Genomic DNA, 25,715 nt, shown 5'->3' on the forward strand with positions numbered 1-25,715 from the left:
AATTGAAATAACATATTGCAAATATGTCGATGCCACTACCTGGTCGAAATGCCTTGCTACAGATAGTGTTTTAGTCTTTTGTTGCGGAAATGTATACAACCAGAAAGTTCCTCAAATGCCCCAATATCTTTAGCAACAACTCACAAAGAAGTGTGAAAAAATTACCATAGATAGTTTTTCGCGTTAAAGAAAGGGAAATTTTGTACGCGTAGCCGAGATTCGCTTCTGTCCATAGGAGAAAGTCTAAAATTTCCGGCTATTTAGAGAAAACTTGTTGAATTTCTGAAGCCTACACATCGCGAAGTACACATTTCCACAAGAATAGTTATGCATCATCGTATTTTTCTCGAATCGTCGGCAAAGGGAGTACTTTCATAGACTTCAGAAAAAAATTCAAATTATATTTTTAGATTTTTGGATAAAATGAAAAAAACAAAAACTTATTTACCTCTTTGACAATATCTAGTTCGCTCAGCAAGTCTATGATTCTGTCCAATATATTCGAGTCCTCCACTAGTGTTTGTGAAAATGATGAAACTAATTGAACCAGTTTTTTTGGAGACTCTGGCACCCATGACACTCCACTTGTAATTTGAAACAGATCTCGAATAGAATTAGAAACTGCTTTACGACCATCGTAATATAGGAGTATTGCTACCAAACCACGAGGAAGACCCGGATAATGTACCATTTGATGTTGGGCAGTACATAACAGTTCGAGTGCTAAAAACTCGTCTAAATCAAACATATCGGAAATAATTATACTTTCTTCTACTAGATCTTTTGATATAGGCAAAGCTCTGCCATTTCCACTAATAGGTACACCTTGAGTAATATACGTTCGAAGTTGTGACCTGTTTGCTTCATTTTTAGGCTGTAAAAAATAATCATTGAACATTCATTCTCAATTAGCGATTTGTTTACAAGCACATACTGGATTTCGCAAAATATTAACAAATATTTGCTTGTGACGTTTAAGACAAATTTCCAAACTTGAAATTGCTGCTTCATTTGGGTTTAGAATGGTCTGCTCTATAACTTTATACAGCTGCTTGAAAGGTGACCACATATCGTCAGCAACTCCTAGAAAAAAAAAATCTTGTAAGTACACTCATATTTTTTAAATGTATTTTATAACTACATAACTTACCTTCCATTTTTAACAGAATAAAATCGCAAAACACGCCGGCCGAACACCGCCAATTAATACAACAAACTCGGCGTTGCCGTATTATGTTTACGGAGAAGCAAACATTAAAAGTGTGGCCATACAGTATGGTTCTCTCAATAAACGTTTACACAGAATGATTCCTAACGCCACGTTTACATTCGATTTATTTATTTATTTGCAATATATTTTATAAATTAATTTATAAAATATAGATTAAAGTTGTCGGGTAACAGAGACCATCCATATATGCACGATATACACCCAGAAAGTCTACGTTCACCTTACTACTTTTCAAAAATGATACTAAAACATTACATAAATGTGTAAATGAGATCAGTTTTTCTTTCATAAGTATTTGATTCGCTCTCTTTAGTACAAAAATCAAAAGAAAAACTCAAGAAAATACATTACTATTACGAAGGTATCGGTACAAAAGTGATACAACTCCTAAATTAGAAACCCAAAAAGTCTGCGTTCACTTTGTATACTCTAACCCTGCGTTTACAAACGACAGGAGAGTTGAGTCCATTTATTGATTTCAAAAGTCCAAAACTTGCCTGTGTGACGTAGGCGTCCCGACAACTGCAAAAGCAGTTGTAAAATTATGAACGAAAATCATCGCTTTCCTTTTGTTTTCCTTTTACATATTCTGTTTTGTTTCATCAAAGCCGTCTTTTTTTTTTTTTTTTTTTTTTTTTTTTTTTTGTTATTTGAAATAGTTTTGTTTTCATTTATTCAAAAATGTCATGTTTACTGTCTACGAAAATTACCAGACAGTGCCGAGGCAACTAGCTAAATGTTTGTATGTATTAGTAAATCAGAGTTGTATTTGCAGACAGCATGTCTTGTGTAAACTCCAAGTAAGGGCCTGTTTCACTATAGCTTCGTTCCAGAACTAAAAAGTTTTTACACATTTAACACATTTTGAACATTTTTCCTCGAAATGCGTTCCCGTACACCAAAAAAGTTGCAAAATGTTCACTTCTCTTTGAACAAAAATGGCGCTGAATGGCTTTCTCTTTAGAAACTTTTTACACGACAAATTTGAGCGAGCAAAAATGTGCACCATGTTTGCCGGCTTCCGATTCGCTGACACGCCGACTTTGACATTTGTTCCAGATTTTTTGACGTTTCTGCCATTTTTCCGTTCCCGTACATTTTGGAAAAATGTGTGCGTTGAACTCATTTTTGACAGTTTTCTCTTTTGAACATTTTACCATTAAAAAAGTACTGGAATGAAGCTTATGTCGAAAGGAAATACACAGTCTTACATAAGTATACGTACGCCATGATATTTATGAAATTCCAAGTACAAAAGTTTATTTCGTCTCACTAATAAACAATATTTAATACAACAAAAGTATATTCCATAATATAAATAACGGTAAATTTTACAATTGGTGTCCAAGGATTATATAAGACCATATCAATAGCCCATTTAGATATGACTTCATTAGCCGGATTTAGCACATTATCAGGTTTTATTTGCTAAATGGAAGAATGTTTCTTCGAGGACAATAAAGTAGAAAATTGTAATTCAAATTTAACTCAAAGGGGCATGATATCGCCGACTTTTTCAATTTTATTTGATTCAAACCTATTCTGATGATCGCAAAAATTGGACACTTTTTTGTACATTTTTTATTCAGGGCAATCATGAATAAAAATTCCGTGCGGAATTTTTTCCCTTTCCCCAATTTTACAATTTTTAATTTCCAAATTTATGTCCAAAAAGAGAATATTTTTACCGATTCGGGCAAAATATTCCATTATTAAGTGATTTTAGTAGGTTTTCAACGTTTTAAAATATCGAATTTAAGGTAATATCACTTTTTAAAATTATTTTCCCTGCGGAAAATTCCGAGGCAATCGTGATTATAATTGGGATATTTTCCGAAAATATGGCAACACCGTCAAGTTTTTTCTTGGGAATGTTGGCATAGGATAGGACTCTCAAGAACTAAATAGTATGGATCTGTAATACGAACACATCAGAAAATAACTTAACATATAAAAAGAAAAAAATTCAAACCTATTCAGATGACCGCTAGTGTATATGTACGTGTGTCTACGACCATTATTTCGATGCGTTACAAACTTTGGGCAAAACCAACTTATAATACCCTCCCCACATAGTGGTGTAGGGTATAATAATAAAGATACGACGATTCTGATTGGACCAAAATTCGTTTCAAAGAAATCTAAATTCAATGACAGGGTCATATTTTTTTTTTTTTTTTTTTTTTTTTTGCATATTTTGCATATGCACAAAATCATCAAAAAATTTCAAAGTGTCCTAAATTAAGATTGTTGGCCGTTTAACGTCGCCTTTTTAGTAGATTTTTATGCTATTGAGACCCCTTACCACAGTGTGGATATAAAAATATGGTTATATGTATATTGTAATACCATTTTTTTTATTATTAACCTATTAAAAAATATAAAATTTGTTAAATTGTCAAATATTTTATGTAAAATTCAATATTTTCTTTGTCTTAATTTGTTGCATTAGTCTGGTTTTAACTCGAAGGGAAAGCATCGATGTCGGATTTTTTATGCGGCACTCCCCTAAAGTGTTTATGCCTGATTTAGACTATGCTGAGTTTGGTTAGATTTTAAGATTGCTAAAGTTTGAGCACAATTGGAATATGTTAACACATGCCACTGGGGCCTCGTAATTATGGGGCCTCGATTTTTTGGCTATTTGACGATTTCAGCGATCCATATATATGAAACGGTTAAAGCTATTTGCCCGTGTTATGCATTAAATTAAATGCCATACTATTCTTAATATTTCTTGCCGAACAATAAAATACGTAAGTAGTACTGAATTCAAGATTATAAAGCCAATCTCCCGAAAACGCCTTAGGGTGAAAATGGAGTCTATTGTGAAAAAAAACCTTTTTACAGTGTTTTGTTTAACTTGCTTTGGTGTCTGTTTAGTTCAAATCTAGTAACTTATTTTCCACACAGTTGTAGTTGACCAATCTGATCTAAAACTTTGCACACTTTTCAGACTTGGATGACAATACATGCATATGAAACCAAAACCAATATGGGTTCGTTTTTTCTTAGAGCCCCCATATAGCGGTACCACCCGATTTAAAGTATTTTAAGAATTTTGTTTTAATTTTTAGGACGAACTGGCTATAACTTGACATTTGGGGTTCCCAATGGTACAGAAACTTCCTCACCAAAAATGTTGGACTCAGGTCAAGGTTTTGGGGCTATATAACGGAACAAAACGATTTCAGGTGTTTTAAAGTTTGTATCTATATTTTCGGCCTAAATTGGCTATAATTTTGTTACCAGGTTCTCAGTGGTCAAAAAAAAAAAAAAAAAATAAATGCTGAAATGTTAAAAATAAAAAATAGTTAAAAAATAAATTACAGTGTTTTATTTATAAATGCACTTAAAACTAGAAAATATTTTTTAATGATGAAATCTCTCAAATAAAACGCTTGCATTTGAATTAAAAATTGTGGCAATATAAAACGGCAAGGGTTTTATTTGAGAGAATCCATCATTAAAAATTATTTTCTAGTTTTAAGTGCATTTATATGTTGCGTGCATTGGTTGCTGAGGCGGCTTTTGAGCTGGGGGATCGACTTTAGAGTTTCATGGTAGAATTTAAAACAATTTTTATTGGTAAAATCACTCACGGGGAAGAGACTAGGACGGTATTAACAGCGGGGGAAATAAACAAATTTATTTGAATTATAAAATGGTTGTTTGCTGCTGCCGCCCACCATGCGAACCTCAGAAAATTATGAACTGAGGAAGTAAAAGGTGTTGCCATCTCAATTAAATTTTAGAACTGTGTTCAGTAAGGAGATGGGTTACCAAATGTATCAACACTGAATAAGTAGCCATTTCAAGAGCTAGTGGTAACGCCATTGCAATATTTATACCAAATATTGGAAAATTAAGGAAAATGGTGACGAATTCGGGGTGGTATAAAAGACAAGAAGAGGGAAAATTTCAATTTAGTTTTGCTGAGATAACCGCTAAAAGCGTAACCCTCGAAAACAGATAAAGATTTCAGAAAAACACAAATAAAGGTGATAGCCAGAAAGTGTAACGTTTTATTAAATTAAACATATCCCTGTGAACGTACATATAAAAAGTGAGCACAGACTTGAATTGACAGTGATAAATAATAAAATCTAATGGTGTTTTGTTTCTTAAGGTTCCCAACAAAATTTGATATATTCACTGGTCTCCAAGAACGCCCGAGTGGGGACCAGTTATTCTTTCTGGTTGTACTGCCCAGTGGTTGTGAGCCTCTTAATTTCAATTTGGATTTGTGTTTATTTGCGGCCAGATATCTATTGGTTGAGCCAGATCGTTTATTTGTGCCAGCAGACAGCTGTTTTATTTTGTTTGAGCCTGAAGCCTGTTTTTGTAATATTGGTTGGTGGTAGATTTGTTCGAACTGGTGCCGATCGAAACAAAATCGTGCTATTGGGGGTTTGTGAAGTCCTTGTAGCCAATCCGTCATTCTGCACATAAAAAGCCAATAAGACAGGTAATCTGTGTTTGTGCCATTTTTTTGTTTGTGCCAAATCCAAAGGCAGCGGTTATTCAACGAAAATCTGTAAAACAGCAAAACGAAAAGAGAGAAAGAAAAAAAAAAAACGTTAATCTTTGTATATTATACCAAATCTTTTTTTTTATTAAACTAAACTCAAAATTACTTCATGTTAAATTAATTTCTATTTGAGCCAGTAGGCCAACCATACATATTAAATTCGATGCAAACTTAACATTTTGATATAAAATAACTAACTACTTAATATTTTTATGTTGTGTTGTCTATTATAATCATAATTTTTGTGAGGATATTTTAACGCCAGCCTTATACTTGAAAATTTTATAGGGAAAACTAGAGAGTATTTTTCAACTACAGCCAATTTGGCTTTATAGGCCATTATAAGAGAGCTCCTTTATAATAGGCAGGAAAGAGTTTGAGTGTCTGATGAATGCAGGCGAGAAACTTTAGGTTTCCCAAAGAAAACAATATTTTCATTTTATTCTTTTGATTTTTTTTTCTGGTGTTAGGATATTCATTATTTTATTGCTTAGACGAATTTAAAATCCTAGCTTTAAGCCATTTTATAGTCATAAATAAAAATTATGTTGTGAATTTGTTAAAATAGACAAAATTATGTGTTGATTTGTGTTAGATAAGGGGGAGTTCCGGAAGGTGATGAGGTGAGTTGGTGTGTTTGTGGGGTTTCCACGAAAAAATTAAATAAAGAGGATTTTGGAAACCATGGAAGGGAGGGCTAAATGTGGGAGTAGGAGACCAATACTTCCTGATCAAAGCAGGATTTTGTGTGTTGTAATGTTTGTATATGTTTGACAGTCTAAATGTAATGTTTCAATTCGTGTTCGCCCCTGATGGGCTAGAGAAGAGGACGGGTTGAGGACCGTAGCCCCGAGACCGCAAAGCTGGCCGAAGGTCCCCTCTAGCGCCGCCTTAAAGGGAGTCGTAACAGATGGCGACCAAAATAAAAAGAAAATTTCTTATAGAACAAAGGAAAATGAATATCATTGTGCAATACCACCAATGTGCAATAAAATAGACCATAGGGAAACAATAGTTGTAAGTTATTATAGCGATATCCATCAGCCTGGCTGATATTGAGCCGCGTTTTTTATGGAAAACGCGAATGTGTGCAATATTAGTTTAGGATAGCATAGGATATTTTGTGTAATAACTTTTATTTACAAGCGGTCAGTGCAATAACTTGTTCGTGTTGTGTGTAACAATGTTTGTATTGTTGATGACCAGTTTTTATGTTAGTTTTTTTTTTGTTTGTGCAAGGTAAAGTAGATTAAATAGTCATTTTCGAGTAAGGAATAATGCGACACTCATCTGGAGTCGAAGCGATCAGATGCTAGTTGCACATTCTATTTGTGAGATCTTTTTTTTATAAAATTAAAAAATTGCCACAGAGACCAACTCGAAAGAAAGATAATTTAATACACTTTTTTTGTTAGCTCTATGTGTACCTGCTTTGATCACCTTAAGGGCATTTTGTTATGAATATTGAAATGAATAAAAACACACCTCAAATAACCCACCTAAAGGAAGAACCCTAATCGTGATAATAAAAAGTTCAGTAAATTGGTTCTGATTCTCATTTTGTGTAGTATTGATTGATGTATATGTATACTTTTTATTTATTTATTGATTTTTTTTTATTTTTTTATTGATTTTGTTTTTGCTATTTATTGATTTAGACCGATTATTATTGACAATTTGATATACTGTTTTGTGAAGAGTTAGTTGCTTTTTTTTCTATCGTAATTTGGCCACGAATGTCGGAAGAGAGTACTTCCGAAACGAGGCGCCGAAGTAAAAGGAACCGCACTGCATCGTTTGATGTGAGCCGGATTTCGATCCAAACATTACCAAAATATAGGAAGAAAAACAGTAATGACAGAATGATGAATTCAGCCCCAGAAATGGACCCTTCAATAATTGATATGTCCAAAACGATTAATTCCAATTCCAATAGAACTTCTAATGTGAACCCTCAAGAAGTAAATATGAACCTTAACGGTACTAACAATATCAATAACTATTCCCCAGCGGCTGATAATGTTAACAATAGCTCAATAGATTTCCGACCTTTAGTACAAGAATACATGGGAAGCGAAATGAAAAAAGTTTACGACGCAATTGGAAAATTAGGAGATTTGGTAAAGAGTATAACTTTGGCAAATAATGTCTCTCAATCCCATGCAAATAATATGCCTCCAAATTTCCCAATTCCGCCCCCAACTATCGATCCAAATAGACCACCAGTAATTCCACCCACCAATACGATGGGAACAGCTAACAATAATTTCGATCGCGTTAGTAAGGTGGAAAAATTCAAACTAAAGTTCGATGGGAATCAAAATGGAATGTCAGTCGAAGATTTTGTATTTAGGTTAGAATATCTGAAAAACCAATATCGGGTAACATGGGACGAAATATATGCCGAATTCCAAACACTATTATCAGGAGGAGCATATGAATGGTTTTGGCTCCAGATAAAAACAGGTGTTGTGAGAGACTGGCCTACATTGAAAGATGCCTTATTTAGGAGATACAGTACAACCCGTTCCAATTTTGAAGTTATGAGTGAAATTGTCGAAAGAAAGCTCAAGCCAGGGGAGGACATAGACAGTTTTTTCCAGGCCATAAACATGTTAAGGGCAAAACTAGTTCAACCTATATCGGAAGGGGAATTAATCCAAATAGTTAAGAGAAATTTGAGGGGTGAGATTTTCCGTATGGTGTATCCCATGTATGTGTCAAGCATGGAACACTTGCGCATGGAATGCATCCAGGCAGAAAAGACATGTGGAAAGCGTGATATAAGACCTGTTCCGATAACTCAGAACCGAAACCTCAAAGTGGGTGAAATAAATAACGAGGCATATGGATATGATTACGGTCAACCAAATGAGGTTCCTGAAGTTTCAGAAGTAAACACGTCCCAGATTTGTTGGAACTGCCACAAACCAGGACATCGATTTATGGACTGCTTATCCACACAAAGATCCTTGTTCTGCTACAGGTGTGGCCAACCAAAGAAAGAAAGAAAAAAGGAAAACAAAAAGGTGAAGAAAATGTTAGTGGAATCAGTCAGAAAATATAACGAAACTTCAGACCCTAGACCCTATGCAATAATAAACATCAAAGGGAAAGAAATAAAAGGTTTATTGGATTCTGGAGCGACCGTTTCCGTTCTGGGTAAAGGTTGTAGAGAGGTTTTAGAAGAACTGGATATCGGACCCGAATCATTTAATACTATTGTAAGAACGGCGTCCGGACAACTACATCGCATTTTGGGTAAAGTCCGATTGCAAGTGAATTATGAATTATAAGGACATGGAAAAAGAAATTTGCTTTTATTTATGCCCAGACCTAGAGCAAGCTTTATACCTAGGTATAGACTTCTGGAAAGCATTTAAATTAGCTCCAGACGTCATCAAGGTTAGTGAGATAGATATCGAAAAAATTTGTGCGAAATTCTAAGAAGATAAGGATTTTAAAAAAGAAATGCATATATTGTCTGAAGAACAACAGCAGAAATTGCAACAAGTAATAGACTCGTTTCCATCATTTGAAAAGGAAGATCTATGTCATACGACATTAGAAAAACATACGATAAAATTGGTAGAGGGCACGAATCCGATAAAGGACAGACATTACCCGATATCGCCGGCCATGCAAACGATAGTATATGAGGAAATCGATAAGATGTTAGAGCTAAAGGTTATTGAAGAAAGTGAAAGCCCCTGGAAAAACAGAATTGCCATCGTGAAGAAACCGGGGAAGAACCGATTCTGCTTAGATGCACGGAAGTTAAATGCTGTAACAATAAAAGATGCATATCCGTTGCAGAATATTGATGGCATACTAAGCAGAATTGACCAAACTGTTTATATAAGTAGTGTTGATCTCAAACATGCATTCTGGCAGATAGAGTTGGACGAAGAGTCGAGGCCATATACCGCTTTTACGGTACCCGGCCGTCCACTCTATCACTTCAGAATGATGCCCTTTGGGCTTTGTAACGCTGCTCAACGTCTATGTCGCCTCATGGACAAGGTGATACCTGCAAGACTAAAGTCCAACGTCTTTATATATTTAGACGATTTATTGGTGATTTCAGAAGATTTTGAGACCCACTTAAAACTGTTGACACAGGTGGCGGAAGCTTTGGGGCACGCTAATTTAACAATCGGTCTCAAAAAGAGCAATTTCTGTTTCAAAGAACTTAAGTATTTAGGATTTATCATAGGTGGGGGTGTACTGAAGACCGATCCAGAAAAAGGAATGGCCATTAGAAAGTTGAAAACACCGAAAACGCCAAGAAAAGTTCGAAGCTTTTTAGGTACTGCCGGCTGGTATCGCCGATTTATCAAAAACTTCGCAACTATCTCTGCACCCCTTACCGAAACCCTGAAGAAAAGTCCTAAATTTACAATGACAGAAAAAGCTAAGGAGGCGTTTGAAAATCTCAAAGTAGCCTTAACCACAGCCCCGGTATTAAAGCATCCAGACTTCACAAGACCATTTTTTATTTAGTGTGATGCCTCCGAGTATGGGATAGGCGCTGTCCTATTCCAGAAGGGTGAGAATGGCGAGGAATACCCGATAGGCTTTTACTCCCAGAAATTAAACAGTTGCCAGCGAAATTACAGTGTTACAGAGAAAGAATGCTTGGCGGCCGTTATGGCTGTAAAACGATTTAGACCCTATGTGGAGCTAATGAAGTTTACAGTCATAACGGACCATGCCAGCTTAAAGTGGCTTATGGGAGTAAAAGACCTAAGTGGGAGACTCGCACGATGGTCACTGGCGCTTCAAGGATACGATTTCGATATAGAACATCGAAAGGGTAAAGACAATGTCGTGGCGGACATGTTGTCCCGTCTCGAGGTAGTGGAAAATATTGAGGTGGTAGATAATCTATTTGATTTCGAAACCACAGAGTTTGAGAGCCAAGAGTACAAAGCACTTTTAGAAACACTTCAACAAAATCTAGCTAAATTGCCTGATATAAAAATAGAAAACGAGTTAATATTTAAACGGACAAGAACTGATATTGACTTAGAACTGGAGGAAGAAATGCCATGGAAACTGTGGATCCCTGAGTCCCTAACATATCTACTCATAGAAAAGGCCCATAATGAAATGACCCAACAGGTTAAACAATATATCAATAACTGCCAAATGTGTAAGGAAACGAAGCCAGTAAATCGGAACATGCAACCGACCATAGGAAATGAAGTGATTACGGAACGACCATTCCAAAAGTTGTATATGGACTTCTTAGGAAAATATCCACGGTCGAAAAGTGGCAACACTCACATATTTATTGTAGTGGACCATTTCACTAAATTCGTTTTCCTAAAAGCCATGAAGGAAGCTACCACAAATAACGTTGTCCAATTTTTAGTAGAAGAGATTTTCAGGAAATTTGGTGTTCCAGAAACCATTCATACTGATAATGGGGCTCAATTTGTGAGAAGAGGTTTCAAAGAGATGATAGAGTTGTACAAGATTAATCATATAAAAACAGCACCGTACTCCCCACAATCAAATGCGTCCGAAAGAGTCAACCAATCGGTTTTATCGGCTATTCGGGCCTATTTGTCAGAAGATCACCGAGAGTGGGACGTGTATTTGACTGAAATAGAATGCGCCTTAAGATCCTCCGTGCATGCAGCTACGGGGGTTACGCCCTTTTTTGCACTGTTCGGATACGAAATGTATACGAACGGAAGCGCGTATAAATTAGCGAGACAGTTGCAGTCAATATGTGATCATAAGATCAATGAACTAGATAGGAAGGAAAGATTGGAGATAATCCGACAAAAAATTGCTAGTAATTTACATGAATCGTATGAAAAAAGCGCAAAACGGTATAACCAACGCGCCCGTGCTATAAAATTTATACCGGGACAAGAGGTCTATCGTAGGAACCACATATTAAGCGACTTTGGGAAAAATCTAAATGCGAAATTCTGTCGCAAGTACCTTAAATGCCGGATAGTCAAGCCGGTGGGAAATAATATATATGAAATTGAAGACCTACAAGGGAACCCTTTAGGAAATTGTCACGTTAAGGACCTGAAGATGTAGCACTTCGAGTGAACATTTGATATATTATGGCAAAGTCATAAACAAATGGGTGATTGTGTTGTGCTAACCTCGCTACGACTAAGAGTCATGTAGTTCGGATCTGGTCCCCATAAATGGCCGCCCATTATAGGTTGCGAGTCGGAACGGTGCCATCAGCGAACCGGTAGGGCTAAACCAATGAGGTAGATGCCAAGTTAGCGTTAAATCACAGTATGGTTATGACTGGTGCATATAATAATGTTGGATGTCCACCAGAAGTGTTGCCTCAGTACCTTGAACGTCAAACAAAAATCGATAAAGAATTCACTCAAACGAAGTCTAGGTGGTTCGAAGATTCCACTATAAAGTTTTGAAATAAACAGAACAAATGCTTCTAATTCCTAATTTCACAAAAAACGTCACCACTTATAATACAACTAAGAGGATTTTAGATATGTTAAATTGAGTCTCTATGGACAAAGACATAGATCTACTAAATATGCATAGGTATACAAATATAGTACTATTTGTATGAATTGGCAAAAACAAAATAGTGTAATTAGCAGAAGACTTGAGAATCGTGTGGGGGGTGGAAAACCTAGTGTCGTTGGGTTTCACAAACTAGCCAATACTAGCAAGATCAGTGCTAAATTTTTTATAGACATGTAAAAGTAAATTTGGATTTATGATCCACGAAACAGAATTCGGTTATACCGAGTCCTCAAAAATAACCAATCAAGTTCAGAAGGGTGCCAAATTTACCCGATAGGCACAATGTTTGCACATAAAATAGTCTCAAGGAGTTCTAATAGAAACTGCAAATTATTTAATGATGAGGATAATAAATCCATAAATTTTACAATCTCGCATTTTTTTTGTGTCCAGTAATGTGTTACAGATCAGTGGCATCAAAAACAAGGAAATTGGGTAAATGAGAATTTACACTAAATAATTCTATAAGCAAAATGCGATAAGTCAATCTAAATTGTATAGCAGAAAATGTCTGTGCGTTTGCCACACCCTCAACATAAAGAAAAATGAAAAAAAAAAAACACTGATAAACTGTCTGTCCGGAAATTCCCACAACCATAATGATATGACCTAACCCCCATACCGTACAGGTTGGTGATGATACACACAATATAATTACCATTGCAAAGACTTACCCTCTAATGATATCCAATCAGGTGTATAGTTGTCCCCACAGTAGTAGTATGGACGATAAAAATAGAACGACACAATCATGATTTTTTTTTCAAAGAGGTCACGGTGCACCTTGTGACTAAGTATCCGTTGAATTATCTCATGACACTAGAAGGACAGAGGTAAATAGATATTAGGAGAGGAATGGGCAAATGAAAATCCAATTACACTCACGACACAGTATACTAAAATAGTTGTCACCACTCTGATGCTATTGAAAAAAATCGTTTGATGAAAGACACTTATATTTGTAAGTGTTACGAGAATTAACATTAATCCAAACACATCTTTGTGCATCGAGTTTTCCATTTCTTTGCTCTGTGGGGCATTTCGGAGGCAAGCAGAAAATCTCTAAACCTGCAATTGATTCACACCGTGGATTACTACAGGTGGCCGCTTTGTCTTTCTGCTTCCGACGTGTTGCATATGGCGTTCAAATGTTGCCTATAAAATAGAAAACAAAAGTCAGTTGGGAAAGAACAAGATGAAGCCTACTTTAAAGGATGTTAAATATGTTGTTATTACATACACTTGATTCTAATATAGCACTCAGAGAGGGCAAAATGTAGGGCAAACGAAATGTCGCTGTCTGTACCATTGTGGCCCTACGGGTTAGAAATAAATATCACAATTGTCATAAACAAAAGCTTCATAGAATTTCACCTTGCGAATGCATAACTCTGATACATTGAATTTTTACAATGATCCAATAAGTGCAACTGTGGGAGAATGGCTTTTACGCTATTAGGCACTTTCGAATTCATCATTATTTCCTTTCGGGGGTGCTGATGAAATCTAAGCTTAATCATCGTTTTATCCATCACCGGTCGAACCATTATCAATATGTAAAGAGGCAAATTTTTGTTTTCAATTGGCCATAAGTCAATCCACAGTCCTTCAATATCTCCCTTTCAATTGTGACAAAAGATTTCCGGTGTATCATCAACGTCAATGTTCTTGGGACCTGCGAAAAGCTATCGTTGGGAGGACACTGACGGAGAAGAGTATATTTCACCCAATTCATCTTAGCAATCATCCAAATTGATTGTTTTCATGGGAACTACCTGCAATTATATTCGGTAGTTGTGTTAGTTGCAGCGGCAAATAAATAGGGAAACGGCAAGATCCAATGATGAACGAGACAAGTAGTACAGGCCTCGCAGTTTGATATTCCAAATTTGATTTTGTTTATGGCTGCCTTTTTCAGCGGTAATTCATTCAGCCTTAAGAGCGCTGGTTTGTACTCTGGTGCCGAAAGACTAACAGACTGTGTGCTTCCTGGTAGTTCCTCATTATTCTCTGAAAAAAATAATTGTTAATGTCATTTAGTTGTGATTGGGGCAAAACAAATGTTTATTACCTTTCCGCAGTAAGACGATTTGAATGAGGTTTCTTATTTTTCATTGGCCCCGTTCCAGTGTAAATGGGGGACAAGCACCATACTCATTCAAAACATCGGAAGTTGCCACAAATGACTAGACATCATCGATCAAGTCGGTTTCCTTGTGTTCGCCAGGAATGACACCAAAGCCCCAAACGTAACCGTTTATCATATGAGGTGTTTTTTTTTAGCTGAATTGGGATTGCGGGCAGCTATGACTGAATTGTGATAGTCTGGTAGACTCCCGCAAATGGATTGTAACAGAAATCCTTGTATTTCCTTTTGATGTAAATCCGTGGTAGTAGTGTGTGTCAATCCCGACGTACATACCATTTTGGCAAGCCATTTGGAGACAATGCAACCACGTTTCCTCATTTTACATTGTTTGGCTAAATAGGGGATAACTCCCACAATGGATCTGGCTGATGAGGTCTTACAGGTATAGACCATAATTAACAATTCCATAATATTGTTGTTAGCATCTTTGGTTCCTGTTTGTATAATATAGATATCCTAGCCTCTTACAGAGTCATCAATTTCCACCATTGTTTCACGATTTGTTTTCAATTCATTAGTCATTTGATGTGTGGTAAAATTGGCTGAAATAGAGAGCAAACAAATGGTAAAAATGTAAATGCAAAAGATACCAGCACTACTTACCTTCGTAAACGCTCATCTGTATAAATTTTTTCGTTATAAAAAGGAAAATTACCAGCATTTATCTTTACATTGTACGGCAGGCAAAGGAGAAATGAAAAATAAAAACATTCTTCTTCTTGTCTGACTTATGGCAATGAACGTACTGGCATTCACAGTTCACTGATAACATGGTAATAGTAAATGTGTTCCATAACAAACGACGTCGGCGTATAAGTCGACGGCCGTCACTGAATGAACTGCGTTGTAATGCTGGAACAATGAGTGAGGTTGTATGTGTAATTCATGAATAGCGGTGTCAGACGATGAATGATTTTTACGCCAACGTCTACGTAGGTGTTTACTGCGCTTAGAGAGTGTGGGTGACAGAATTACTATCACTAATCCGCAAATGACGCCTGCAAAATACCGCGTGTTCCAGAATTCACATGGTTTTGTGTATATGGAATACTTACCTAAAGTTTGTGATGAAATCTTGCCCGGCTTGGAGACTCCAGGGTGTGGGAGTTCCCCACGTGGAGTAAAAGCAAACCACGCACATCGACCACGGAAAAAATGCCTCAACCGTGGCCGAAGTTTTGTTGCGTGCATTGGTTGCTGAGGCGGCTTTTGAGCTGGGGGATCGACTTTAGAGTTTCATGGTAGAATTTAAAACAATTTTTATTGGTAAAATCACTCACGGGGAAGAGACTAGGACGGTATTAACAGCGGGGGAAATAAACAAATTTATTTGAATTATAAAATGGTTGTTTGCTGCGGCCGCCCACCATGCGAACCTCAGAAAATTATGAACTGAGGAAGTAAAAGGTGTTGCCATCTCAATTAAATTTTAGAACTGTGTTCAGTAAGGAGATGGGTTACCAAATGTATCAACACTGAATAAGTAGCCATTTCAAGAGCTAGTGGTAACGCCATTGCAATATTTATACCAAATATTGGAAAATTAAGGAAAATGGTGACGAATTCGGGGTGGTATAAAAGACAAGAAGAGGGAAAATTTCAATTTAGTTTTGCTGAGATAACCGCTAAAAGCGTAACCCTCGAAAACAGATACAGATTTCAGAAAAACACAAATAAAGGTGATAGCCAGAAAGTGTAACGTTTTATTAAATTAAACATATGCCTGTGAACGTACATATAAAAAGTGAGCACAGACTTGAATTGACAGTGATAAATAATAAAATCTAATGGTGTTTTGTTTCTTAAGGTTCCCAACAAAATTTGATATATTCACTGGTCTCCAAGAACGCCCGAGTGGGGACCAGTTATTCTTTCTGGTTGTACTGCCCAGTGGTTGTGAGCCTCTTAATTTCAATTTGGATTTGTGTTGATTTGCGTCCAGATATCTATTGGTTGAGCCAGATCGTTTATTTGTGCCAGCAGACAGCTGTTTTATTTTGTTTGAGCCTGAAGCCTGTTTTTGTAATATTGGTTGGTGGTAGATTTGTTCGAACTGGTGCCGATCGAAACAAAATCGTGCTATTGGGGGTTTGTGAAGTCCTTGTAGCCAATCCGTCATTCTGCACATAAAAAGCCAATAAGACAGTGTTACGTGTGCCTTGCCGTAGCTTGGGGTATGATCCTCTTTGACTCCGGCCAACCCAGCCTTGTTTCCCTAGGGTGTAGTCCCAACCCGGATTTCCAAGCCCTGGACACGCAACATTAATAAAATGAATGTCTGCAACAAAACCAAAAAAAAACTATAACAATATGCATCACAGTCAAAGGGATACCTTAGCCGATGGCCTCCAGTACGCCCACCCTACCATGGCCACAATGTCCTTTTATTTTCTTTGCGACCCCACAACCCGCTCACACCATACCACTTACCTCGACATTAACCCCCCCAAAACCTTCAAATTTAGCTCATCATTGTTATTTTCGTATCAGATATCAAGTAAACATGTTTATTATAAGTTATCTTAATTTTAATATAAATGTATCTAGAGAAAATCAATAAAAAAAAATGAAATCAAAAATTTAATAATAGCAAACACAATGTCTCTTAAATATCAAACTATAGTTCGGAATATCAACTAAAAAATTTAAAAAAAAATCAAATATCATAACGTCTTCTACTAAGACGAGTATATTCGGAATCTTAGTTCACCCAAAAGTTTAAACGAAGGGTCTTAAGACCAACAAAAAAAATTGTAAACATTAATTTAATTCTAGGAGTGTACTTTAAACAGTCCAATAGACAAAAAAAAAACAAATAAAATACCGAATTCAACATTCCAAAGGATCGCAAGATCAATAACTCTCTTAAGAGATATTTCTTAACCACTCATAAACCCAACCTACTGTCCGCGAAAAGAGCTCTTTTTCCTGGAGTATAACAAGGGGGTTCCTAGATTATTTGATATTGAATCTTCTATCCTGTAGAAAGTTGATACTTAAAGACAACGTCTCTCAAACGATATGAAAATAAATTACTTAAATATACATATAGAATAGACAAATAAATGTAATTAAAAGGTCAATAAGAACAAAGAAATTAGTAAAAAAAAAAATACAAATAAAGATAAAATTATAAATATGTCAATAAAATTGGTGATACTGAATTGGTAAAAAAAATGAGAATCACGTATATGCATGACAACAGGCAATTCTAGAAAGAGTTTGGGATCACCGGATATGCGACACACAATAATCATGTCAATACTGCTCGTAATGGTGTTTCGTATTACGCCTTGTTGGTTAGTCTTATACTCCCCAACACTAGTCCCAGTGGGCATTGGGATCAACTCTTTAGTTTTTTGGGACAATAGATATCATTCCGTTGGCTTGGCTAATTGTCTCCAAATAATCTCTACTGGGTGTCATGGATAGTCTGGTGCTGAACCAGGAGTGTGGAGAATCGTTTTTATATTGCTACCAACCGATAGATGTCGGTCGGCTGTTATACAATGTTGGCAAAACAGTTTTCCTACCTTTTTAGATGGCGTTGGCAAAGACAGCGGTTTATCCAGCAACATCGGCAATGGCCTAACAGGGATTAAATTAAACTCCTTTTAGAATCAATTTAAGTCACGATTTCCTTATATTTTTACCTCATATGCGTTAGCTGGGTTACGGGCAATAAGCTATTTATTCAATCACCACCACTTTTTTCAAGGAATCTCCACTTTTTTCCTAGTTAAAAAAAAACTTTATTTTAAAACACCATTTCTTTGAGTCGCATTTTAGTCACAAAATACCTTTATCTATTAATAGAAACGGTCCCAATTTTCAAGTTTTAAATCACTAGACACTCAATAATTTACTTGTTTAAAGAATATTTGTTACTAACACTTAAAAACAAGGCCTCCTGCCTCAACACCATTCACGTAACAATCTGGATTTTTCCCTAAAAATTACTCTCTTTTATAACCTTTTCTATGAACAATGGCAGATTTCCAGAGACCGACATTTTTGCAGATAGACTGTCTGTCCTTTTTTCTTAATATGCAATTAATCGTCTCTTTCTACACGGTACCTGAGAAACCTTGGACTCATCCCCGGTGTTAAGAGAATAAACTTTCTATACATCCCACGTAAGAGAGTCCCACCCCTGTGTCGGTAATAGTGATATAGTTGGGATGGTTGGCAAATCAGTCAGTTGTCAAAACTATATGAAAGATAATCAAAACAAAAGAAAACATTTTTTTCTACACACCTTAAGTTTGTCATATTCATTGTTTTTTTATTCTATTTCTAATAATGTTTTTTTTTTTCATTTATTTCAGCAAGTTATAACCGTATGTGCACGGATAAAGAGGCCATCGAATTATCTCGTAGATGGGAATCCTGAATATTCATTCCATTTCCTTCCCCTGGCATGTTTTGTCAGCCTCCACATTCTGCCACATGCACGCATTACTCTATCATTTTGAATAGCCTCCAATGGTTCAGGAGCTACTCACAAATTAACTGTATCCCTTAAAATTTGGGCCAAAATATCTCGAGCGAATTTGCAACAACAACAAAAACCAAGGATAAATGTATATTTTGGCCAGTGCCCTACTATCCAACACCAATAACAACAACCATATTTCGGCGTGCCAAACCATATCATCACTATGGTTCCCCATAAACCAGGCCCTATTTTTAAAGATCCAGCTATCTCTAACTCCCCCATCTCTAAAGGCAATTGAGAGTTAGGGATTTTTATTTGTGGTTATTGAGGCCGCCAACCTTAGGCCTTCCCAAGACAAATTTTTTTCTACAGGGTCGGACTTGACATTTTCATGGCCCCGCAACAAAACTCCAACACTGCCGAAGACTGATGACAGTGGTGGTGTGCGCGGGCCTTGGCAATTCGTGTTATACGATCGGTTCGATACCCAACGTGGGGAACTCTCACACCCTGAGATTAAGCCGGGCTACTTGTTTAGGGAAGTATGAAAATCTATTTGTATTTAATGCAGATACTTTTTGAAACCTTCTTGTACTTTTCAGGGAGTGCTAACGACGGGAGTCTCATCAGGTCACCCTAACCTAGACGTCAAATTCTAATTATGAAGAATGATTAAAAATTGGTGAAGGTAATCAGCGGGTATGTTGTATAGACAGCTCTATAAAGATAAAATATGTATACCTGGGTTTTGATGAATCTTTTTATTGGGATTAACATAGGTTGACGTGTATAGTTAGCTGACTTGTATAATTAGTTATGGGGTGTATAATTACTTGAGGTTATATAATTGAAAGAGGGTGTATAAATGGTGTAGATTTATATAAATGGTGGAAGGTGTATAAATAGTGTAAAAAATGTAAAATGGGACAATCACGACATGGATATTGCAGGTATATCACAGATTTAAAACATTATATTGCACTATACAGATAAAACTTAAACTCTATTAGGACATCACAAACACCATTGATTAATCCTAATTGTATCAGTCTCATCTCTATATTGCACTTATTATTGTTTTATATCTTTTGCGTGATATATTCCTATGGGGGTTCCTTGTAAATTCTCCAATTCGTACATGTTATCCCCCACTGGCTTCAATATCCTACATTTAATAAATTTTTTACAAAACTTGGAGTTCAAATTCTTGGAGAAGTCGGACTGTACCATGTTTCGCCGATACACCTCCTGGCCGGGTCTAAATTTCACCACTCTAGCCCTCTTATTATAACGTTCGGAACTTCTCATATATGCTGTGTGAAGGTTTTCTTTTATTTTATTGCGCACCATTTCTAATCTTTCAGGCCTTTGTAATTCTCTGATCTCATGGTCTGTCATAGACATTAGTTTACGGGCCAGATTATAATCAGTTCCCCTCGAATACATGTGGAAACCGAACAGTGCAAAGAATGGTGTGACCCCTGTTGCCGAATGTACTGAGTTCCGCAACGCACACTCAATTTCCGATAGGTATAGATCCCAGTCTCGGTGATCATTTTCTAAATACGTTCGGATTGCAGTAATAACGGATCGGTTCACACGTTCTGAAGCGTTCGACTGTGGGGAATAGAACGCTGTTTTCATATGATTAACTTTATAAGTATCGATCATTTGCTGGAAAGTTTTTGAAATAAATTGGGCCCCATTATCACTGTGTATTGTTTGGGGAACTCCAAATTTATGAAATACCTCTTCCACAAGAAATTTTACTACGTTTGCCGCAGTGGCTTCTCTCATCGCCTTTAAGAAGGTAAATTTTGTGAAATGGTCCACCACTATCAATATATAGGCGTTTCCCATTTTCGATCTTGGGTATTTCCCTAAAAAATCGATATACAATTTTTGAAATGGCCTATCCGTTATTACCTCTTTTCCTATCGGTGGCATCAGGTTTCTATTACTGGACTTAACTTCTTGACATTTTTCACAATTCCGAACATATTGCCTGACTTGCATGGTCATATTTGGCCAATAAAAGAATCTCTTGATTCTTTCCAGGGTCTTGTGTACCCCTCCATGGCAAGCTGTTGGCAACGTATGGTTCTTCTCTATCACTTCATGTGTAATTCCGCTGGGAATCCATACTTTCCAACAGATCTCACCATCGATTTCGTGATTCGGAAGATGTTTTTTTAGAATTATTCAATTTTCAACTTTGAGATCGGGCAATTTATCGGAGTTGTTCACGATAGTTTGGATCAGATCGCGATATTCATCACTTTCAAATTCCACGGTTTCGAAATCTAAGTACTCGTCCATATTTAACTCGTCAATATGGGTTTCGACGGGTGCTCTTGACAACATGTCAGCAACTACGTTATCGGATCCCTTCCTATGTTTAATATCAAAATCATACGATTGTAATTGAAGGGACCACCGTGCTAACCGCCCACTCAAATCTTTCAACGACATTAGCCATTTTAAAGATGCGTGGTCAGTGATCACGGTAAACGGCATCATTTCGACATAAGGTCTAAATTTCTTTATTGCCATTACCGCCGCCAAACATTCTTTCTCTGTGACGCTGTAGTTGCGTTGACAAGAATTTAATTTCTGGGAGAAAAATGCAATGGGGTGTTCTTCTTGATTGTCATTCAGTTGGTAAAGAACAGCCCCAATGCCATACTCCGAGGCGTCACACTGAATGTAAAAATGACGCGAAAAGTCAGGGTGGCGTAACACAGGAGCGGATGTTAGGGCCTTTTTAAGGCTTTCAAAAGATTTTAATGCCGCTTCGCCGATTACAAACTTTTTAGACTTTTTGAGGGTGTCTGTTAAGGGGGCTGATAAAGTCGCAAAATCTTTGATGAATCGGCGGTACCAGCCCGCAGTCCCCAGAAAACTTCTGACCTCTCGAGGATTGCGCGGTACCTTAATGTTCTTGATTGCCTTAACTTTATCAGGGTCTGTCTTTAATTTGCCTTGCCCAATGATGAATCCCAAGTACTTTAATTCTTTGAAGCAGAATTGCGATTTTTTCATCCCTATTGTGAGGTTAGCCTTTTTGAGGCACATTGCCACTTCATGCAGTAGTCGCAAGTGCTCATCGAAATCGCTAGAAATGACTAATAAGTCGTCGAGGTATATGAATACATTTTCTTTTAATTGTTGTGGGATAACCTTATCCATGAGCCTGCATAAGCGCTGCGCTGCGTTACAGAGCCCGAACGGCATTACCCTGAATTGGTATAATGGCCGTCCAGGCACCGTAAACGCAGTGCAGGCTTTGCTCTCCTCATCAAGTTCTATTTGCCAGAAGGCGAACTTTAAATCGACGCTGCTAATAAAATATGTTTCGTCGATCCTACTCAGTATCCCGTCAATATTTTGAAGCGGGTACGCATCCTTAACTGTCAACTTATTTAGCTTTCTAGCGTCTAAGCAAAACCTATTCTTTCCCGGCTTTCTTACCACAGTGGTGCGATTGCTCCACGGGCTTTCACTCTCTTCGATAACATTGAGGCGGAGCATGTTGTCCACCTCTTCATACACTATAGCCTGTACTGCAGGGGATAAAGGGTAGTGCCGATCCTTGACTGGTTCAGCCCCTTCGATCAATTTGATCGTATGTTTTTCAAGGTTGGTTTTGCCGAGACCCTTCTCTTCAAACGTATCAAAGCTTTTTATGATCTTATCGAGTTGTTGTTGTTGTAGTGTGGTTAGTTCATGGGGGTTCAATTTATAGGTTTCATTTTCCAAAACGTCTTTAGGGATTTGCTCCATCTTAAGCTCATCGACTCCCAGAATGTTAGGTGCTAAATTATATAATCTCCAGAAGTCGACTCCTAAATATAATTTTTGTTCCAAATCTGGACACAGATAAAAATCTAAGTTTTGGATCCTATCATTGTATTTAACACATAGTTTAACCTTGCCTAAAATTCGGTGTTGCTGTCCTCCCGCAGTCTTGACTGTGGAGAAAATGGGATTTAGACTTATCTGAACTTGCTCAAGAAACTCTCGGCAGCCTTTCCCCAAGATGCTCACCGAAGCTCCTGTGTCTAATAGACCTTTCATTTCTATACCTTGAAGTTCTACCTCAGCAAACGCTCTTTTGTCCGTCTGACGATCGACACTTTTTATTGATTCTAAAATCATGTTCACTTCTTTTTTCTTTTCTTTAAATTTTTGTCGTACTCTACGAATTTTTGACTCTTTTAAACCATTAGGCTCCCTGCAGCCCATTATCCTTTCTCGTACCTCATCGTAATTTCTTTGCCTAACTTCTAATGGGAGATAATGCCTCATCTCTGTTATAGATTTGTTACTCTTATTATGTGAAATGTGCTCTAATATCATATTTTTCTTTTGTCTTTCAGCATTCTTTAATAATTGGGTTACTCTCAGGGGTTCTCTATTGGACGTGGCCCCCTCTGTTCTCCACGCCCCTTTTCCGGTTTCCCGATTGGCATACCACGCAATTTGGAGAAGTAGTTCCTGGATTTCCGCATCTATAACAAAAGAGAGATCGGACGGTAACATCACAATCCCGGAACGAGTGGCCAATTTTTTTGCAGTTCCAGCAGGTTAAATTTGGATTGTTTTGTCTCTCAAATTGGATTGCAGAAACGTCTTCCGTTCCCGAACTGTTCTGCCAACTTTCACATGGTAAGGCCTTATCCTCAATTTCTATTTCATTAACCTGCCTAACAGCCCGAGATGGTGGAACGAATGATTTGTTTTCGCGCCTCAGAAAGTTCTTTTCTCCCTCATTACATTCAATTCGTAGTTGTTCTACAGAATTGACCTGTATTGGATACACTATGCGCGCTATGCTTTCCCTGACGTTCTTTTTCATTATTTTTATCATATCATATTCTGATATTGGCTGCATGAGTTTTGCCCTAATTTGGCCCATTACATGAAAAAATGCGTCAACCGACTCACTGGGCTGTTGTTTTCTTTGAGCCAGCTCGGTTATAATTTCAAAGTTGGACTTGGAGGATTGGTATTGGCTTAACAAGCTGTGCTTTAGACCCTCCCAGTCATGCTCTTTGTTTGATTTTTGGTACAGCCAATACCATGATTCGGCACTTCCCTTTAGCAAGAGTGGAAAATCTCGGATAATCTCGGACCAGGGAAGGTTATATTGCCGTTTAAAATATTCCAACCGGTAAACAAATTCTTCTACCCCTAAACCAGAGGAACTGCCATCGAAGTGCAAACCTAATTTATTAATCCTTAACATATTTCTTGGGTCAAATGATATAGGTTGATTACTCCGCGGTACGTTTGTCATTGAATTTACCGCTGCACCGTTCATGACAGCTACCGTTCCATTCCCAGAGGGTGCGTTTATCCTTTCCAGTTCCATACCTACTGTCCCTGGTGCTGATGGATTCACCTGACTCGGAATCGGACGGTTATCCGTATTTGATGGCGTTGCAGGAGGTACAACATTACCTCTCTTATCAGACCCTATATCTACTCCATTTCCGGAAGTTCCTATACTACCCAAAGGGGCGTTCGGAGTACTGTTCTCTTTGTTTCCTTCCTTCAAAGCTTTTGTCAGTTCTACTAATGATTTTTTTATTACATCCATTTCATCTTTAAGGGACTGTATTTTATTTTCCAGCAATCTCTGCCCTAGTATGTTCTCTCGCCACGGATGTCCTGGTAGATCCTGACTTGGATGCGATTCTCCTGATCCACCCTGAAGAAAAACGGGCCCTAAGGAGTTTGTAATCGGTGAACCCACATTTATTGTCTGAGACATGTCCCGGATTTGGCCATCACCACCGGAATTTCCCTCTGCCATCCTTAGGTTAGTATCGTTATCTTTTTTCTTTTTATTGTCGATTATAACTGACCGATTTAAATCAAAAATTACAGGTCTATCCCGCTTCCGATTCTTTGTTTGTGAACGAGTTCCACTACTCATAACACCCAAATACTTGCAGATGTATACTACGGATTACGATCAACAACCAATGTTACACACAAAAGGTCTGAACTTAATCGATCGATGTCTTTGTAGAAAAAAAATTAATTGTATCTAGGTTCAATTTTCTGTTCTCTTCTCTCTATATTCATTCAGGAGGATTAAATGTCGAGTTGTGGTGTGTGCGGTTTGCATAGCCCTCAAAAAGTTTCCCTATGACGATGATGCATCAGACAGAACTACACTCAAATGATACTCAAATACTTAATATGTTATGTGACTGGATCTGCCTTTTCCATCAGCAGCATCACTCAATCCGTCAGAAATAGATACGTCACCCTAGCAATTTTCTAGAGCGGATATCTGTACGTAGAATTGGATCACAAAACACATTACAGACAGAAACTACACTTACGCAATCCCCCCTCTGATTTGCTACTATTTCGTGTACATGGTCACAACATAGGACAAACCACAGGTGGGCTTTGTATTGATCATTTCCTTCTCTCCCGTAAAGCAACTCAGAATTCATCACTTCATACTACATTCTGATGCTGTGTCCAGAATGGATATGAAGCGAGGCATCCTGTGCGCCGTAGGTTGAGTTGGAAATGTAGGACTATTATATTTCAATTACTTAGTTATTTTCTAGCGTGTCGGTGTTATACACTAACGGATAAAACATTTAATAATTTGGGCGCCATACTGTTACGTGTGCCTTGCCGTAGCTTGGGGTATGATCCTCTTTGACTCCGGCCAACCCAGCCTTGTTTCCCTAGGGTGTAGTCCCAACCCGGATTTCCAAGCCCTGGACACGCAACATTAATAAAATGAATGTCTGCAACAAAACCAAAAAAAAACTATAACAATATGCATCACAGTCAAAGGGAT

At 37.3% G+C, this 25,715-nt stretch overlaps 2 protein-coding genes and 1 long non-coding RNA gene across 7 annotated transcripts in view; 1 reads left to right on the top strand and 2 right to left on the bottom strand.

The window, feature by feature from the left end:
- Nucleotides 1-1,462, bottom strand: part of Nup205 (nuclear pore complex protein Nup205) — a 273,611-nt gene extending 272,149 nt beyond the window's left edge. The window contains exons 1-3 of one of the 2 annotated variants that reach the window (XR_012411979.1): nt 1,151-1,281; nt 935-1,083; nt 449-874 (exon numbers count right to left, since the gene is read on the bottom strand). Coding sequence is in view for 1 of the 2 variants with exons in the window: in XM_073979163.1 (XP_073835264.1) it covers nt 449-874; nt 935-1,083; nt 1,151-1,157 (582 nt within the window). In the remaining variant the exon portion in view is untranslated. Of the gene's footprint in view, nt 1-448; nt 875-934; nt 1,084-1,150 lie in introns of both variants that reach the window. The other variant, XM_073979163.1, reaches the window with a different exon arrangement.
- Nucleotides 1,463-5,233: 3,771 nt separating this feature from the next.
- LOC141399839 (uncharacterized) lies at nt 5,234-15,834 on the bottom strand. 4 transcript variants are annotated; one of them, XR_012411983.1, is made up of 9 exons: nt 15,726-15,804; nt 15,501-15,659; nt 15,049-15,443; nt 14,368-14,987; nt 13,671-14,306; nt 13,537-13,612; nt 13,182-13,451; nt 12,971-13,115; nt 5,234-5,766 (listed from the first exon to the last, which is right to left on the bottom strand). XR_012411983.1 is itself a non-coding variant. In XM_073979172.1 (8 exons), the coding sequence occupies exons 6-8, from the start codon at nt 13,314-13,316 to the stop codon at nt 5,756-5,758; spliced, it is 291 nt and encodes a 96-aa protein (XP_073835273.1). In that variant the 5' UTR covers nt 13,317-13,451; nt 13,537-13,612; nt 13,671-14,306; nt 14,368-14,987; nt 15,049-15,443; nt 15,501-15,834; the 3' UTR covers nt 5,234-5,755. The 4 variants fall into 3 exon arrangements, 1 of the variants encoding a protein (XP_073835273.1); XR_012411982.1 differs by having other exon boundaries at nt 15,501-15,834; XR_012411984.1 differs by having other exon boundaries at nt 13,537-13,596; nt 15,501-15,834.
- Nucleotides 15,835-23,286: 7,452 nt separating this feature from the next.
- Nucleotides 23,287-25,684, top strand: LOC141399842 (uncharacterized). The gene is made up of 4 exons (XR_012411996.1): nt 23,287-23,551; nt 24,519-24,707; nt 24,776-24,889; nt 24,981-25,684. It is a non-coding gene; the product is annotated as an uncharacterized lncRNA (long non-coding RNA).
- Nucleotides 25,685-25,715: the final 31 nt, after the last annotated feature.

This window comes from Musca autumnalis, unplaced genomic scaffold (assembly GCF_047663935.1).
Source record: "Musca autumnalis isolate F117 unplaced genomic scaffold, ASM4766393v1 scaffold_3, whole genome shotgun sequence".
Lineage (NCBI taxonomy): Eukaryota > Metazoa > Arthropoda > Insecta > Diptera > Muscidae > Musca > Musca autumnalis.

Excerpts from the sequence above, each read along its gene's own strand:
- LOC141399839 (XM_073979172.1), bottom strand. The coding sequence starts at position 13,316 with ATGGAAAACTCGATGCACAAAGATGTGTTTGGATTAATGTTAATTCTC. Across the intron at positions 13,116-13,181 it reads CTATTTTAGTATACTGTGTC|TGTCATGAGATAATTCAACG; the intron begins GTGAGTGTAATT and ends CTGTCCTTCTAG.